This window comes from Ochlerotatus camptorhynchus, unplaced genomic scaffold, assembly GCF_037179485.1.
Source record: "Ochlerotatus camptorhynchus isolate MF236.1 unplaced genomic scaffold, CSIRO-AGI_Acam_v1.1 ptg000116l, whole genome shotgun sequence".
Taxonomy (NCBI): domain Eukaryota; kingdom Metazoa; phylum Arthropoda; class Insecta; order Diptera; family Culicidae; genus Ochlerotatus; species Ochlerotatus camptorhynchus.
Window position 1 is genome coordinate 395,133 of NW_027040606.1, and position 14,947 is coordinate 410,079.

The 14,947-nt window shown below is 42.7% G+C and overlaps 1 protein-coding gene across 16 annotated transcripts in view; it reads right to left on the reverse strand.

The window, feature by feature from the left end:
• Positions 1-6,747: 6,747 nt before the first annotated feature.
• The window catches only part of ClC-a (chloride channel protein 2), a 188,843-nt gene continuing 180,643 nt past the window's right edge, over positions 6,748-14,947 (reverse strand). For 15 of the 16 annotated variants that reach the window (XM_065220112.1, XM_065220111.1, XM_065220117.1 and 12 more), the window contains 2 exons: positions 7,898-8,395; positions 6,748-7,628 (listed from right to left, as the gene is read on the reverse strand). In XM_065220112.1, coding sequence (XP_065076184.1) covers positions 8,151-8,395 — 245 coding nt within the window. In that variant the 3' untranslated portion in view covers positions 6,748-7,628; positions 7,898-8,150. The remainder of the gene's footprint in view (positions 7,629-7,897; positions 8,396-14,947) is intronic. The other variant, XM_065220110.1, reaches the window with a different exon arrangement.

Genomic DNA, 14,947 nt, shown 5'->3' on the forward strand with positions numbered 1-14,947 from the left:
AGGTTGGACATCATTTCCTCTTCCATCATATGAAGCACGCTGCATGCTTATAAACATACAAACATTAAAAGAGCGTCGTGAATATGCAATGGTTTCGTTTGTAAACGATATCGTTTCGCAGCGCATTAACTCAGCAGAACTTTTATCAAAATTAAATTTTTATGTACCTACTCGACAACTCAGAAATCGAAATTTATTTGCCGTAACCCATCATCGCACAAATTATGCAAAATTTGGGCCATTAAATCGCATGATGGCGTCTTACAATCAATACTGCGAAACCATTGACTTTTCAATGTCTCGGCATAAACTAAAACAATATTTTAACTCCATACGGAATCATAACTCGTAGGAAGTAAAAATATAATAGCTGACAATATATTTTTTAATATTCTTAAGAAAAACAAATTTGTATATGTATTTGTACTAGTCTACATCGGTTGATGAAATAAATAAATAAATAAATAAATAAATAAATAAAAAGAGACTACTTATAACTACTATTTACTACTACAACTAACCTACAATTACTATATACAAATTGCTTATCAAAGCATGTTCTGATAAATTACATTTTTGTACAAATTTAGTTTTAATTTCGTTAATTCTAAAATTCATTTTGGCAATGCCTCCCTCTTCGTGTAAATTTGTTATTCTAGTGTCGAAAAGACGATCGAGTACCATCCTCAGCACTCTATTCTGAGCGACCTGAATTTTGTTCCTGTGAGTCTGTGCACATGATCCCACACCGGAGCTGCGTAGAGGATCGCAGGTGCTATGATTTGTCTGTAGACAGCCAAGACAGAACACTTGACTACAGTTTTACATGCGAACGGAAGAGGAGCTTTTCATCGAACAACATCCCGAGATAGGTTACTTCGGCGGACCACTCAACGCTTGTGCCATCCATGATTACAGTACAAGAGGGAGCCGGTTTTAGTTTGGGTGATTTCCGATGGAGGAACATGATTGTTTGTGTTTTGGAGGCATTGATTTTGATTTTCCACGTGGTGGCATAATCAGCAAAGGCGTTAAGGCATCGTTGAAGTTTATTCGTTATTTCGTGAGGCATCCTACCCTTGACGGCTATTGTCTCCGAGGGGAGGAATGTCGGAAGTGTAGATGCTGTAAAGCAAGGGGCCCAGCAGACTGCCTTGCGGGACTCCTACTGGGATGGAAAACGTGTTTGAAAGGCTGCCATTCAACGATACCCTGAAAGACCTTTGCTGAAGGTAGTTACGGGTGATTTATACAAGCAAAGCTTGTATACAAGCCCATTGTGCCAGACATTGTCAAACGCTTTCTCAACGTCTAACAATGCCATGGCTGTGGACTTGGATGCAGCCTTGTTACTTCGGATGTTATTCATCACCCGTACTAGCTGATGATTTGTGGAGTACCCCTTCCTGAACCCGAACTGTTCCGGTAGGAGAATGTTGTGCTCCTCGACAAACTTGAGCAAACGATTGAGAATAAGTTTCTCGAACAATTTGCTCAGCGCTGAAAGGAGGCTGATCGGTCTGAAGCTTGAAGCTAGCGTTGGGTCCTTCCCGGGTTTGCGGATAGGTATGATTTTCGCTGTCTTCCAGATACTTGGAACGTAGTGCAGTTCCAAGCATCTGTTGAAGAGAGCAGCCAGCAGAGAGTGAACCTTCATGCTGAGAATTTTCAATACTAGGTTGAATATTCCGCCTTCATGCTTTTGGTGCATTTCAGCGCTGAGTAAATCTGTTCCACTGTGATTCTATCCTCCGGAAGGACGGCACAAGGGGAGGAATCAAGGTTGAGTATGCATTGCTCAACCTGAACTTCGAGCGGACTTTGGATTTTCGAGCCAAGCAAGTGCGATTTGGCAATATGCTCACCAATCGAATTTCCTTTCTCCTGAGGGGTGATTATGAACCGATCGTCATCATTTTCATCTTTGAGTGGTGGAATGGGTTTAGGGTGCGTCTTTAAGACCTTTGCAACTTTCCAGAATGGTCTGGAGCGGTCGTCCAGATTGTGGACAAGCCGCCCGAAACTTTCGTTCCGGAGACCATTCTGGAAGCAATCTCCTTGTTCAGATCGGCCATTTTACGTTTCCTCGCTAGATCTCCAGTCCTCTGAAACTGGCGTCTACGAACATTTCTCAGGCGAATTAAGAGTTGGGTGTGGGAATCAATGGCAATAAACTTACCCCTCACAGGAACTCGTCGGACGCACGCCTCGTCAGCTTATGGCTTGGTGGAGTCCCTCCAACGCTCGGTCGATGTCCTCCACGGTGTCAAGCGGCGGGTTGTCGATGCTGTGCCTGTCTACCACGCGTCCAAACTGGGCCCAGTTTACGCGATGGTAGTCTTTGCACAGGCTTGAAGCAGGAGCCACGTTGCAGCCCAGTTCAGACACCACCGGTTGGTGGTCGGAATTGAGTTCGTTCAAGGCTACCGGCTTGGACAAGCCGATATTTGTCAGGAACAGGGCTAGCGTCGATGGGTTGCCCGCCGGTGAGATAAATGTTGGTTCATCCGAAAACCAAACGGAGTACAGCCCATGCTGCGAATGGTCAAACAGCAAACGACCGTTCTGGTTCTGCTGGTAGTTCCGCCAGGCCTCATGGCGAGCATTCAGATCTCCTCCAACTACGAAGCGGGAACCGGTATGGGTGATGGTGGACAGCTCCTTCTTGAATTTAGCCGCTAGTCCACTGCTGGCGGCACACTGTCGAGGGAAATAGACGGCGATGAACTGGACGTATCCAGTCGACGACTCTACCTCCACACTAAGGGCCTCGATGATAGAGGTGCAGATATGGGACAGAGTGTGGTATTTTATTTCTTTCTTGACGACGACCGCAACACCACCCCCCCTTGGAGCGGGTGCGATCAAGCCGAATAATATTGTGGTCAGGCAACCAGAAGCTGTCGCCGGACTTTAGATGGGTCTCGGTTAGAAGGCCCATGTCGATGCTGTGCTTGCGGAGGAAGTCGGTAAACTCAATCTCTTTTGCTCTTACAGAGTAAGCATTCCAGGTGACGATAGTTAGCGGTTTAGACGCCATACTGGATGATGAACTTACCGAGCACTTAGATCTGTTCGGACATGTTGACGAAAATTTCCATCAGTTCATCCGCTGAGAACCGATCGGGGTTGTTGTTTTGCGCTGTTGGTTGTGTCCAGAATCCAGGGGGGATGGAACACTTTGGCCAGCAAAATCACCGGAAGTAGCTTGAGCGTGATGCACCCGCGATTTTTTTTGCCTTTGCTGTGGAGCACTAAGAGGCGGGAAATCCTCCGTCCGAAATACCGGGACTTTGTCCTTCTTGCGTCCTGGTTGGTTGTTAGTTGCCGCCTGCTTTCGGATGCGTTTGAAGTCCTCGCGTTTGGAGCACTGTCTGTCGGAACCTTGATGTGCACCACCACAGTTGGCGCATTTTAACGCCACGGCTCCATCCGCAGGGCAGTCAGAAGTGGCGTGTTCGTGAGCGCAGTTGCTGCAGCGTGGCTTGATGTTGCAGTTGCGGGTACAGTGTCCAAAATTGAGGCACCGCTGGCACTGCGTTACGTCACGATGGCCGCCACGGTATGGCTATCACCGTACGATGATGGAGTAGATCGATCGGATGGCTTGCAGTGCATTGAGCGTCACCGTCCTTTTCTGGAAGTGCACCAGGAACAGACAATCCGGGTACGTCTTCACGTTTTCGTCTCTCCTTGTCATTCGGAAGACAGCGATTAGGGCTAGCTTGTACCGGTTGATTTCAGCTTCTACCATCTTGGGGTTGAAGTTTGGTAGCCCCTGATGACTACCTTGAAGGGCTTCTCACCATGGATGTCGTGCGTGAAGAATTCCACCTTGGAATCCTTCAGATATTTCACGGTCACCTCGTACGCCACTTTTGTACGGAGCATCACCTTGGTGCCGATCCTGCCGAGCTTAAACTCCGCTGCGCCCAACGATGAGAGATCGCCAATCAGCGTGTTGAGTGGTACTTGCTTCACCACCAGTGGAGGAAGCTGGACTTTCACCGCACTCGGGCCGGCAGAATTCTCGGTTTCGACGGCGTCGCGGAAATCACCGATGTTGCTGGCGTTCGTCGTGGTAACATCGTCGCGTCCGCTCGTACCATCAGACTGTCCTTGATTCTTCTTCCTCTTTTTCGTCCGCTTCACCGGGACTGGGCTGGTATTTTCAACATCGGTGGGAAGAGTAGCGTACCTATTTGAGGTAGGTAACGAGCTACCCTCACCACTGTTCTTCTTCTCCGCTTGGTCACAAAGTCTGCTCCGGGAGCGCTGTCTTCCCATCACGCGATGCGACCGACACTACTGACGACGCGACGTACAGTATATCCATAGAGGTAACTCTAAGCCTAGAAGGTCCCGAAATAACGTGCTCAACTTTTTGGCTCAGCTCTGGTACTCTCTTCGGCCCCATGCTAATCGATTCACCCCTCGAAACATAGAAAAAACCAATAACCCCTCATTTTATCTGTCAAACTTTCATAGCAAATCAAAACAAACATTGCGTAGTACTAGAATTTCGACTAGAATGGGATACGTTCATCGTTTGCTTGGGACCAATAGGCTAGTCAAGTAGTGAGCCAATTTAAAATCGTTAGTTTCGTATTGATTGTTGGTATATCTGCGAACGTTTGTAACAAACTATAGGTTTATCGAACAACTCGACAGAGCGAGCAAAGACCGAACTGTACCGCTTGACGTTCAAGCAGAGAATGTCGCTTGTCCCGAATGCAATTGCGGTTTACTTCCTTCTCTATAGCTGACTACCGTTGTCAGGCTTCGTTGTTGGCTCCTCTATAATCGCTATATTCATAGTCTGGCGGATAGAATCTCAGGAACCAATTGAGCTGTCAAAAAGCGGAACCAATCGAGCAAATCATGACCAACAACTGAAAAGAGCACATCAGCTATTGCGAACAAAACTTCGGAAACCCTTTTCTCGTGACTCAAGGCTCGCCTACGCAAACTAACGCCATCTTTGGGTTGAGGAAAGTTTCCCCTATCCGATGATGCCGGTAATTTGCGTTCGATTGGCGAGGAAAGAATAATCAACGTTTTGTTTATAACAGTTAATAGTGTGAAAAGGCACTCGTTGGTCTACAATATATTGTTCCTCTGGTTCTCACCCGCTTAATCACGGTTTTTGCTTCTCTACGCTCCACAATATTCTGTCAGATTTAATTCATGATCCACTCTTTTCGCTCACCAAATGTCATATTCACAATAGGCCATATAATTTCTATAGTGATTTGATGTGTCGCACTCTATGGGGCACTCATTGGTCTGGAATGATTTACAGCGAACAACTTTTTCATACAAGCGATCATATGGAAAACGATTAATTTAATTTCGACATCCCCAAAGAGGCCGGAAAAGGATCCCGGATGTCACTTGTTCTATTTAGGCTGTGAACCATTTGCCGAGTTAAATTTAACTCGTGGTTAAATGTGACGTTTCGAAAAATAATTCTGTATGTTCAAAAATCCCTGTGCTGTCGATCGACTGGTTTTCGAGAAGAACTCAGCCACGGTTGTCAAAATTTAACTTCTTGTCCGTCAGAAATAACCACGCTCGGATATCAGGGTTAATCGATAACATTCCATCTGTCAAATTTTAACCAAAAGATAAACAAAAAATCCACCAAATGGTTCAGAGCCTTAAGGCCGGCGCACAATGCATACGTTTTCGGGTTTTTTGACCGATAATGCATGGGCTAACTGTCAAAAAACCTGAAAACGTATCCATTGTGTGCCGGCCTTTAGTATTCTAAACATTAGAATGACAAAACCGGTACCTATCACCACATCTATACACATACATTCTAATTTGAGGTTTCGCCAAGTCATCGATGGGTTCGCCGATTTGCCGGTTACGTAACAAAGAGCGACATAGGCCCACGATCCAAGACTTCCGAGGTTTTAAAGCATTATACAAGTCTAAATCATAGTCTACAGAACCCAGCTAGTTGCCTTTGCGAGCTTACGAAATATTAGTTGATGTCCTAATTTTGCAAATTAGTAATACCCATCAAATCAAAATCCAGATTTTCAATTCCTATTGTTATTAGAAATACTCAGAGGGAGAGATAGGCGGAGAAAACAAAATACAATTCGGCAGCAGGGATTTGTACCTAAATAATCTTGCAACCCTTGCTAGAAGCTAGCATTTCACATGACTTTTATTTTTGATTCGATTTACGTGCAAAATAATAATTGATTGCATCGCAATATTTTGCACATTTCTTGGTGTCATTAATAAACCAACGAAGATCAATCAATCAATAGAGTTAGAATATTGTTTTTGATTCCAAAAACTAGTTGAATTTGAGAAGCACACAAAACATAAAAGTGATTGAATTTCTGTTCGATTGCAATACTCTCAAATTTATTCTAGTAAGAATAAGAAATCCTCGGAAAATTTTTAATGGGAATGTTCGATTGGCTCAGATTTAGACAGTTCATTTGGCTAAAAACATTCTCTCCGCCCATCTCTCCCTCTGAGTATTTCTAATTGTTATTAGGTGGTAGTGAACGGTGAACACTCAAAAGCTGCCACACTTCAATAACCGATGCATGCGGTTTATAATACGTGCCTCACAACTGGATCTCAGAACAGAAGCCGACATCGACAGAAATCCGAAAACGGAAGTGGAGGTGGGTAGAGTGCCTGTAGAAGAGTGGCCGCAGTTACATTCGTACACCCAACCCAAATTACGCTCAAGGTTGTTCGGATCAAGAAACTACATTTAGTCTATTAAAATTATCCTAATGACTCTATTTGACATTAAAGATTTCGCATTCCCCAAAATGTAACAAATTTCTCTAAAACAGTCAGGTGAGGATAATAATGCTGTGTCTTTCTTTTGCCTGTTTGATATCGCAGTACTGAAACTCAATCGACCTATCGTTAGCTTCTGTTCCGCGGGGTTTTGAACCATTACTGCTTGCATTGGCTTACATCTTCATACATTTTACAGACTGAATCACACACTTGCTTCGCTTAACATTACAATATTAAAGGTAAAATGTCTTTTGTTCAACAGTGATTCGTCTTATTATCTCTTAAGCAAATGATACCTATTTACACTGTGAGTGGAGCCCTCTTTGACGGCCCACCGCTATAAAATACATTTGATTTAGTTGTTTACTTTTAAACACATTATCAGTATTTAAAAAGCTGTATAATTTCCTATCGATGTGGGGACTTGGCATGGTTTGAATTAAATATAAAACCCAGCGAACGTAGCAACTTACATGCTTGGCACTGTTTGGGTGATGACATTTTCACAGCTACTTTCTTTTAGCAGATTAATTTAACCGTTTATCGGGTGACTTATCGCGCCTCATGCTCGTTTCCTCTACTTCCGGTGGTCGTTGTGGTCGATGAAAACGGAAGGTAACCACGCGGCCTTGCAATTGTAGACATTTAGGAATAACGTAGGTAGTAGGATGGGACTAAAATTAGAATCACAACTTTCTCGGAAGATCCGCGCATCATTCACATCATGTCAGACTGGCGAGAAGGGGAAAGTAAAATATACAATACAGAATGATGATGACGATGATGACGTTTTGATGCCATGCCGCCGATTCATAGCTCATGGGCCTTGGTTAATCCTTGAATATCTGTGCGGAAGAGAGAGAAAGAGAGAGAGGGGTCGAAATGAGCGCTGTCGGTTCCCGAGTTTTTCACATGCATTCGAATGCAAAAATATGAATAGTTTGACCTAATGACACTAGGTGTCGCTATGATAAAGACATTGAAGGTCATTCAAGCAATTTGTTAGTATGGAAAATATGTAAAACTACAACTATTGTTAAAACAATACTCAGATTGCCCAGAGGTTATTTGAAAGCATAAAATAGCACACCAGTAGCATTTCCACCCCAAGTACCTTGTCCAACGATCCAAAATCACCAGTGGGTGATCTTATTCAATCCTCTCCTTGTGTTTAGTGTATGGAAACGGTTGGATAATGTGTGCTGTTCAGGTGATTGAGTAATTACTTTCTTGTTCGAGTGATGGTGTCAATATGACAGTTATTTTGTTTAGATTTGAGATACCAAAGTGTTTTAGTTTTGAGAAAAGGCATCCATATCCCTTATTGGACGTTTCTTGATTCGCCACACTTTCAAAAGTTGTTAGTATTACTGCGGTTTGTTGTTCTTTATGTTACTGCTGCTGTTGCTGCTATCGTTGCTACTGTGAATGGTGGAGGTGCTATTCTTATCGTTTGCAAACCTAACGTGATCTAGTTCGATATCGGAGCAGTTGTCCGAATAGGACAGTGCCGAATCCATAGAGGTTATGGTATTATTTACTTTCTTATCACTGTAGGTGTCGCCCTTCGGCAGTAGGGGTTCCTCCGGGGATGAGTTGTTGTTTTCTGCTTCTGAAATAATAGTTTAAAAAAAGAATATTTTTGGAGTATGAATGGCTATATTTTCTTATGCTAGGTTGAGCTTTATGTCCTATTTGGTGAAGTGAAGTCTTCTGCGGTTCATGTCTAAAACTACATCCTTAGTCCAACTTACCTGACTGAGTAGTGTTAAATTTAAGGTTTTTTTTCTCCGTGTACACGGAGAAAAAATAATACCCAAAATTTGAGTTCTTTTTATTTAATATTGACTTCAGCCTCTCACTTGCACTCGTTATTGTTGTCAAAAAAGGAACGAGAGATTCGACCCAACGATATAAAGGGTGTCCACGATGAAATTGCCACACTATGAAATTGCTCTAACTTTTTAACCGTTGGGTAGAATTTAATGAAAATTTGGGTGGATTTAGTTCATAGTGCATCATTTACATCCTGCAAGTTTTAAAGTCCTGTGATCAAAACTCGCGGAAATGGAGTCGAAAGAACAGCTCGTGCGTGATAAAATCTTGCGCATTCATCACGAGAACAAGGATCTCTCGCATCGTTCCATCGCTAAAACGTTGGGAATCGCGAATTCCACGGTGTCGCGAGTGATTAAGCGGTTCGAGGAACGGTTGACCACCGATCGGAAGCCCAGAAGTGAAGGAAAAAGTATTCCGTACAACACCAAAAATCACAACCGCGTAGTTGGGGCCTTCAACCGAAATCCGAACGCCTTCGTTAGGGATGTGGCTAAGAAGCTGCACCTAAGCCGAAGTTTTGTCCAGAAGGCCAAAACTAAGGCTGGGCTTCGAACGTTCAAGGTACAAAAGGCCCCTAATCGCGACGAGAAGCAGAACAAGTCCGCCAAAACCCGTGCCAGGAAGTTGTACCTCAACATGCTGACGAAAGTTGAATGCTGCATCATGGACGACGAAACATATGTGAAGGCCGACTTCAAACAGATCCCCGGCAACCTGTTTTTCACGGCCAAGGATAAGTTCAGCGTTCCGGAGCATGTCCGCACTCAGAAGATGTCCAAATTTGCGAAGAAATTCCTGGTTTGGCAAGCCATCTGCACGTGCGGGAAGCGGGGTGCACCTTTCGTGACCCAGGACACGATGAACGGACAGGTGTACATAAAAGAGTGCCTCCAGAAGCGGCTGCTTCCTCTCCTGAAGGCCCACAACGTCCCAACAATCTTCTGGCCGGATTTGGCCTCATGCCACTACTCCAAGGACGTGCTGAAGTGGTATGCGGACAATAAGGTCAATTTCGTGCCGAAAATGTTCAACCCTCCCAACACTCCGGAGCTCCGCCCCATCGAGAAGTACTGGGCGATTATGAAGCAGCACCTTCTTAAACGACCTAAGGTAGTGAAGACAGTCGAGGAACTGAAGAAAGTATGGGTTTACATGCAAAAAACGGTTGATTCACAGGTTGTGCAGAATCTTATGGCCGGGGTTAAGGCCAAGGTGCGGGCATTTGCGTATGGACTGTAAATAAAATACGAGTAAAATGGTAAAATGAAGTTTAATAGTTATTTCTCAATCCCTGAAAATTTGATGGCAATCGGATGAAAACTCGAATTTTGCGAATCAATTTTGTGTGTGGCAATTTCATCGTGGACACCCTTTAGTTCAGCCCAATAAGTTACTTTTGAGTAAATTGCATATTCTCAAATTTACGTGAATGAAACTTAATTTTGGGTAGAATATACCTAAGAGTTGGTAATTTTTTGCTGGTGTTAAATGGAAAATACTATATGCGATTTACTCAAATTTGGGTTATTGGGCTGAACCCCAGAATTGAGGGGAAAGTACTTAATTTTGGGAAGTTTTTCATCTCCGTGTATACATACATACATGCATCGAGGCGAAGATAAAAAAAAAAACACAACAGGAAAATAAAACTCGGAGTGGAGTATTCACGAAAATCTTGCGTCTTCTCCTGCAGCAAAGAAAATCTTCTACAAAATCATGCAGAAGCTAATTTCCTGCTCCGCCGAGAACGCGAGACAACTCCGTCAAAATTCCGTAGAACCTCCGTTGGCAGCATCAGAAATCTCCACCGGAATCATGCGGAAGCTCCTAATCCTAAAAACCCGAGAAAATATCGTACAGATTTCCTGAAACTTCCGTTGGCAGCACCGAAAATCCCCACCGCGAATGCGAGAAAACTCCGACGAATCTGGAATATCCGCTGGCAGAATCAGAAATCTCCACCAACATTATGCAGAACCTCCTCCACTGAGAACGCTTGAAAACTCCGTTAAAATTTCCTTAAACGTTCGCTGGCAGCATAATAAATCTCCACCGAAACCGAATAGGACCTCATCCACCAAGATCGTAAGAAAACGCCATAGAAATTTCGCCTTTTAATGGGCCATAATGGCCTTTTAATGGCTCACGCAAACCAACAACATCATAGGATAGGGGCAACTATCACCTTTCCGAAAGTGGTATTGGTTTGCGCGGGCGTACTTTGGTTCACGTGTGGTGTAAAGAGCCTTAAAAAATTTGTTTACAAATGCTTTTGTGCCGTTATCAAATGTTATGCCTGATATACTCTATGTAAAGAGCCTGAATTATATATCCAGGCTCTTTAACTCTATGCAGGCATGGAAAATCATTTGCATTCATTTCATACATTCATTTACATTCATTTGCCTTTAACTTTTTTGATCAACAGCATTTCGCAAAATGATATGTTGAGCTCTTGTAGGTTTTGTCATTAGCTTCATTTTTTGCTAAAAACTCAAATCTGTATCTCTTATGCATCACGAACTAGAGTGGGCAGAACTTGTTATTGTTTTTAAGTGAATGTAAAATACATTCACTGAAAAACAGTAGTGGCTTCTGTTCGCTCTGGTCTGTCATGCACAAGAGATACGGGTTTGACGTGTTGACAAAAGTTATAGCTAATAACAAAACCTACAAAAGCTATATACATCATTTTGCGGAATACTGTTGAAGAAAAAAGTTAGAGGCAAATGAATGTAAATGAATGCACGAAATGAATGCAAATGATTTTCCATGCCTGACTCTATGTATTTGTTTATTTGTCAACATCAACATACTCAATGTAGCCCCAATGTAATGTATGTAGTCAATCGTAATGCTGGTGGATAAACCCTTGATCAGGATAAGACAAAGTTCCTAGAACCTTCACTGGCAGTCTTCGAAATCATGCAGAACCTCCTCCACCTAGAAGGCAAGAAAAATCCGTTTCAATTTCCAGAAACTCCAGCTGGCAACTTCCAAAATCACCGAAATCACGCAGAACCTCGTCCATCGACAACGTGAGAAAACGCCGTCGATTTTCGCTGGAACTTTCGTCAGCAGCATCCAATCTCTTCACTGGTATCGTGCAGAACCTCTTTCACCGATAATGCGTGGACACTTCGTCGAAAGTCTTTGGGAACCTCCGTTGGCAGCATCTGAATTTTCGAGGGGAGTTTCGAAGGAGTTTTCATATGTTCACGGCGAAGAGGGCTCCGATAGATTTCGGTGCTGCCAAAGGAGGTTCCAGTGAGCTTCGACGGAGTTTTCTCGCATTTTCGGATTTCTAATGCTGCCACCGGAAAATTCGACGGATTTTTTTCAGCGTTTTCGGCCGTGGAGCTTCTGGAATAATTTTCTCAAGCCAGGAGTGTGGATTTGAGCGAAACCGAAGCGAACAACAAAACAGGACAAAACCCTTTATGTATACATGCATGAAAGGTGTCACTTAAAGCTACACGCAGCAAAAAATGCACTGAGAAAATGCATTTTTTTTACGTAGGACTACGTCTTTAATTTCTATACTGGGGGTCACATTAAATAATCAAAATTCAGACATGTAACGAAAAATTCCAAACACGGACGCAACGATAGAACGCAAATCGAACACACGACACATTGCGCATGCTCACATGAGTGAGCTCAATGCTCGGTTAACCGCTCACCATTTCACGAATCAAAGGAAGGGAGGAGAAAAGCAGCGATACTAAAAACGTTTGCCAAATCGTTTTCTTCGTCATATTTCAACAGCTGGAAGATCCGTATCAACGCGGCAAAGACCCAGGTCATTATCTTTCCACACTCTAAATCTCCTAGACTTGTTCCGTCGGAGAATAACAAGATCTGCCTGAACGGCACAGTGGTGGAATGGTCCAAAGAGGTCGTGTACCTCGGGCTAATACTAGACAGCAAGCTTCTTTTCAGAGAGCACGTAGACAAAACGAAAACCAAGTGCAACATCTTGATAAGATCGTTGTATCCACTTATCAACAGGAAGTCAAACCTGTCCCTGAAAAATAAGCTTTCTGTCTACAAAAAAAATCATCCTTCCTGTAATCGAGTACGGTATGTCAATCTGGGAGAGTTGCGCAAAATGCCATCACCTTAAACTCCAAAGGATCCAGAACAAGATCCTTAGGATGCTTTTAAACAGTCCCTCGCGAACTAGAATTCAAACATTAGAAGAACGGAGAGTTTTCATCCTGGAAAGGTTCAGAGACACCTGTCTGAGATCAAGTCACCAGGTCATACGTGATCTAGCACGTTAGGTTAAGTTATGCTTGTAGTTAGGTAGGTTATCACTTTTTCCAATTCAAACAAAACACACCCCTTAAGGGGTGTGCTGTGAACTAGTTGCAAAACAAAAATATTAAATTAGGATAATAAATTAAACAGAGATGAAGAGCCAGGTAGGATAATCAATCAAAATGTAAAATCAATGTCCAATCATAAACAAACCGAAATAAACATAATGTTAGTAGTAGTAGTTTTCTTCGTCATTTGCTTTCGAGCAACGGACGGACAAGCGTCGGACACGACATATGAGTGGAACAGCATGCACCGCAGTGGTCCTACGTCAAGCTTCCGTTCGTGCCCCTAGACACAGACCCTTCTACTTTTTTGTTATAATAAATGCACCTCAAGTGTTCTACCCCTAGTATAGCACTCTTTACAGAATATTTTTATAATGATCACATGAATTTACTTTAAAAGCATTGCCCTTCACCTGTGCTGCAAAATATCAATATCAATACCTACAAAATACTGATTTTTTTCTATTCAGTATCTGCTCCCACAGTTCCAATGTCAATATTACTCGCCTCAATGTCAGTGGGCAAATGACATTGACATAATTCTGCAGCCGGTTTTTTCCTTATATTCGCCAGCAGTCGAGTATCTTTAGAATACTCATTAATACTATTGAAACAATGCAATGGTGATACAAAATAGATCAATTATTGAGATAGAAGTAAGATTTTCAACTTTTCCCTAGTGATATTCATATGGATTGTAATGTCATAGCCGTACAGCCTGACTTCATGCTTGCAGCAAATATCAGTGTAGGAACATGCTTTCGGAAAAGTTGGTTAGATAGCTAAAACCTTTCGAAAGGTGAATAGATAAGTTCTGATCGCCACAGTGAATTCTGATCTTAAAACAACCCCGATCCACGAATACAACTATCCTTCCCGCGGCAACTATAATGATGATGCAGAGGTAAACTCAGTCTCTAGTGACAACGATTATCAAACTAATCATTCTTCTCCTCTCCAGAGACCAACCTTGGCCGGCGTCGATACTGATCTATATAATATTATAGAATGGATCAATAAACTTGTATGCATTGAAAATATAAATCTAATCCCCATGCTCCATCTACAGTCAAGATTTCTATAGTACGGTTAATAAGGACCGCACAATAGGAACCGTCATTAACGAATACACGTACCACATGGGATAAAAGCTTATTGGGGACAAACTCTTATAGTAGGATGTTTTGAAGAGATAACTTCCTGGTGTCTTCTGGGAAATTATTAACAAAATAAATGACCACCTTTTGGGAAATTTTTGCATCCGGAAAGTCATAAGCCTGGTCCTCCGGAAGACCCGGACATCTTATCAGAATAAATTCGGAGTTGTGAGTGGAATATGACCCTGGGTACCACGTATTGGTCCTCCGCAAGATCCGATATAACCGTAAAAGTTGTCAATTCACGAAACTGATCCCAGTGCTCCATAGTTTTTTCGAAGTCACTCATAAACGTCTTCTCAGAATTAATTCGGAGTTGTGACTGGAATCTGAAACCTGGGACCACGTAATGGTCTTCCGGAAGATCCGGAACATCCGTTAAATTGTCAGTTCATGAAACTGATCATAGAGCTTCGTGTTTTTTTTTCGAAACATCCGTAAAAGTGGTCAATTTACGAAACTGATCCTAGTTCTCCACGTTTTTTTAGACGCCTTGTCAGAATGAATTCAGAGTTATGACCGTCCACCGGAAGATCCGAAACATCCGTAAAACTGATAAATTCATAAACTGATCTTAGAGCTTCTCGGACCACACCTTGGACACTCAGGGAGTATCACAGAAGTTCAGCTTATTTCTTAAAACTTCAGCGTTTGATTTGGGAACTTACTGGAAGTTTCGTGAACTTTGTTTCGCCCAGATGTTTAAGAAAATTCTTGGAAAAGGTTAAAGATCATTCCTGAAGTTTGAAGACGGTCATGGATGTTCTGAGATCTTGACTGAATTGAAAGAGCTTTGAAAAATAATAATTATGGAACTTGGCACTATCATACAATCAT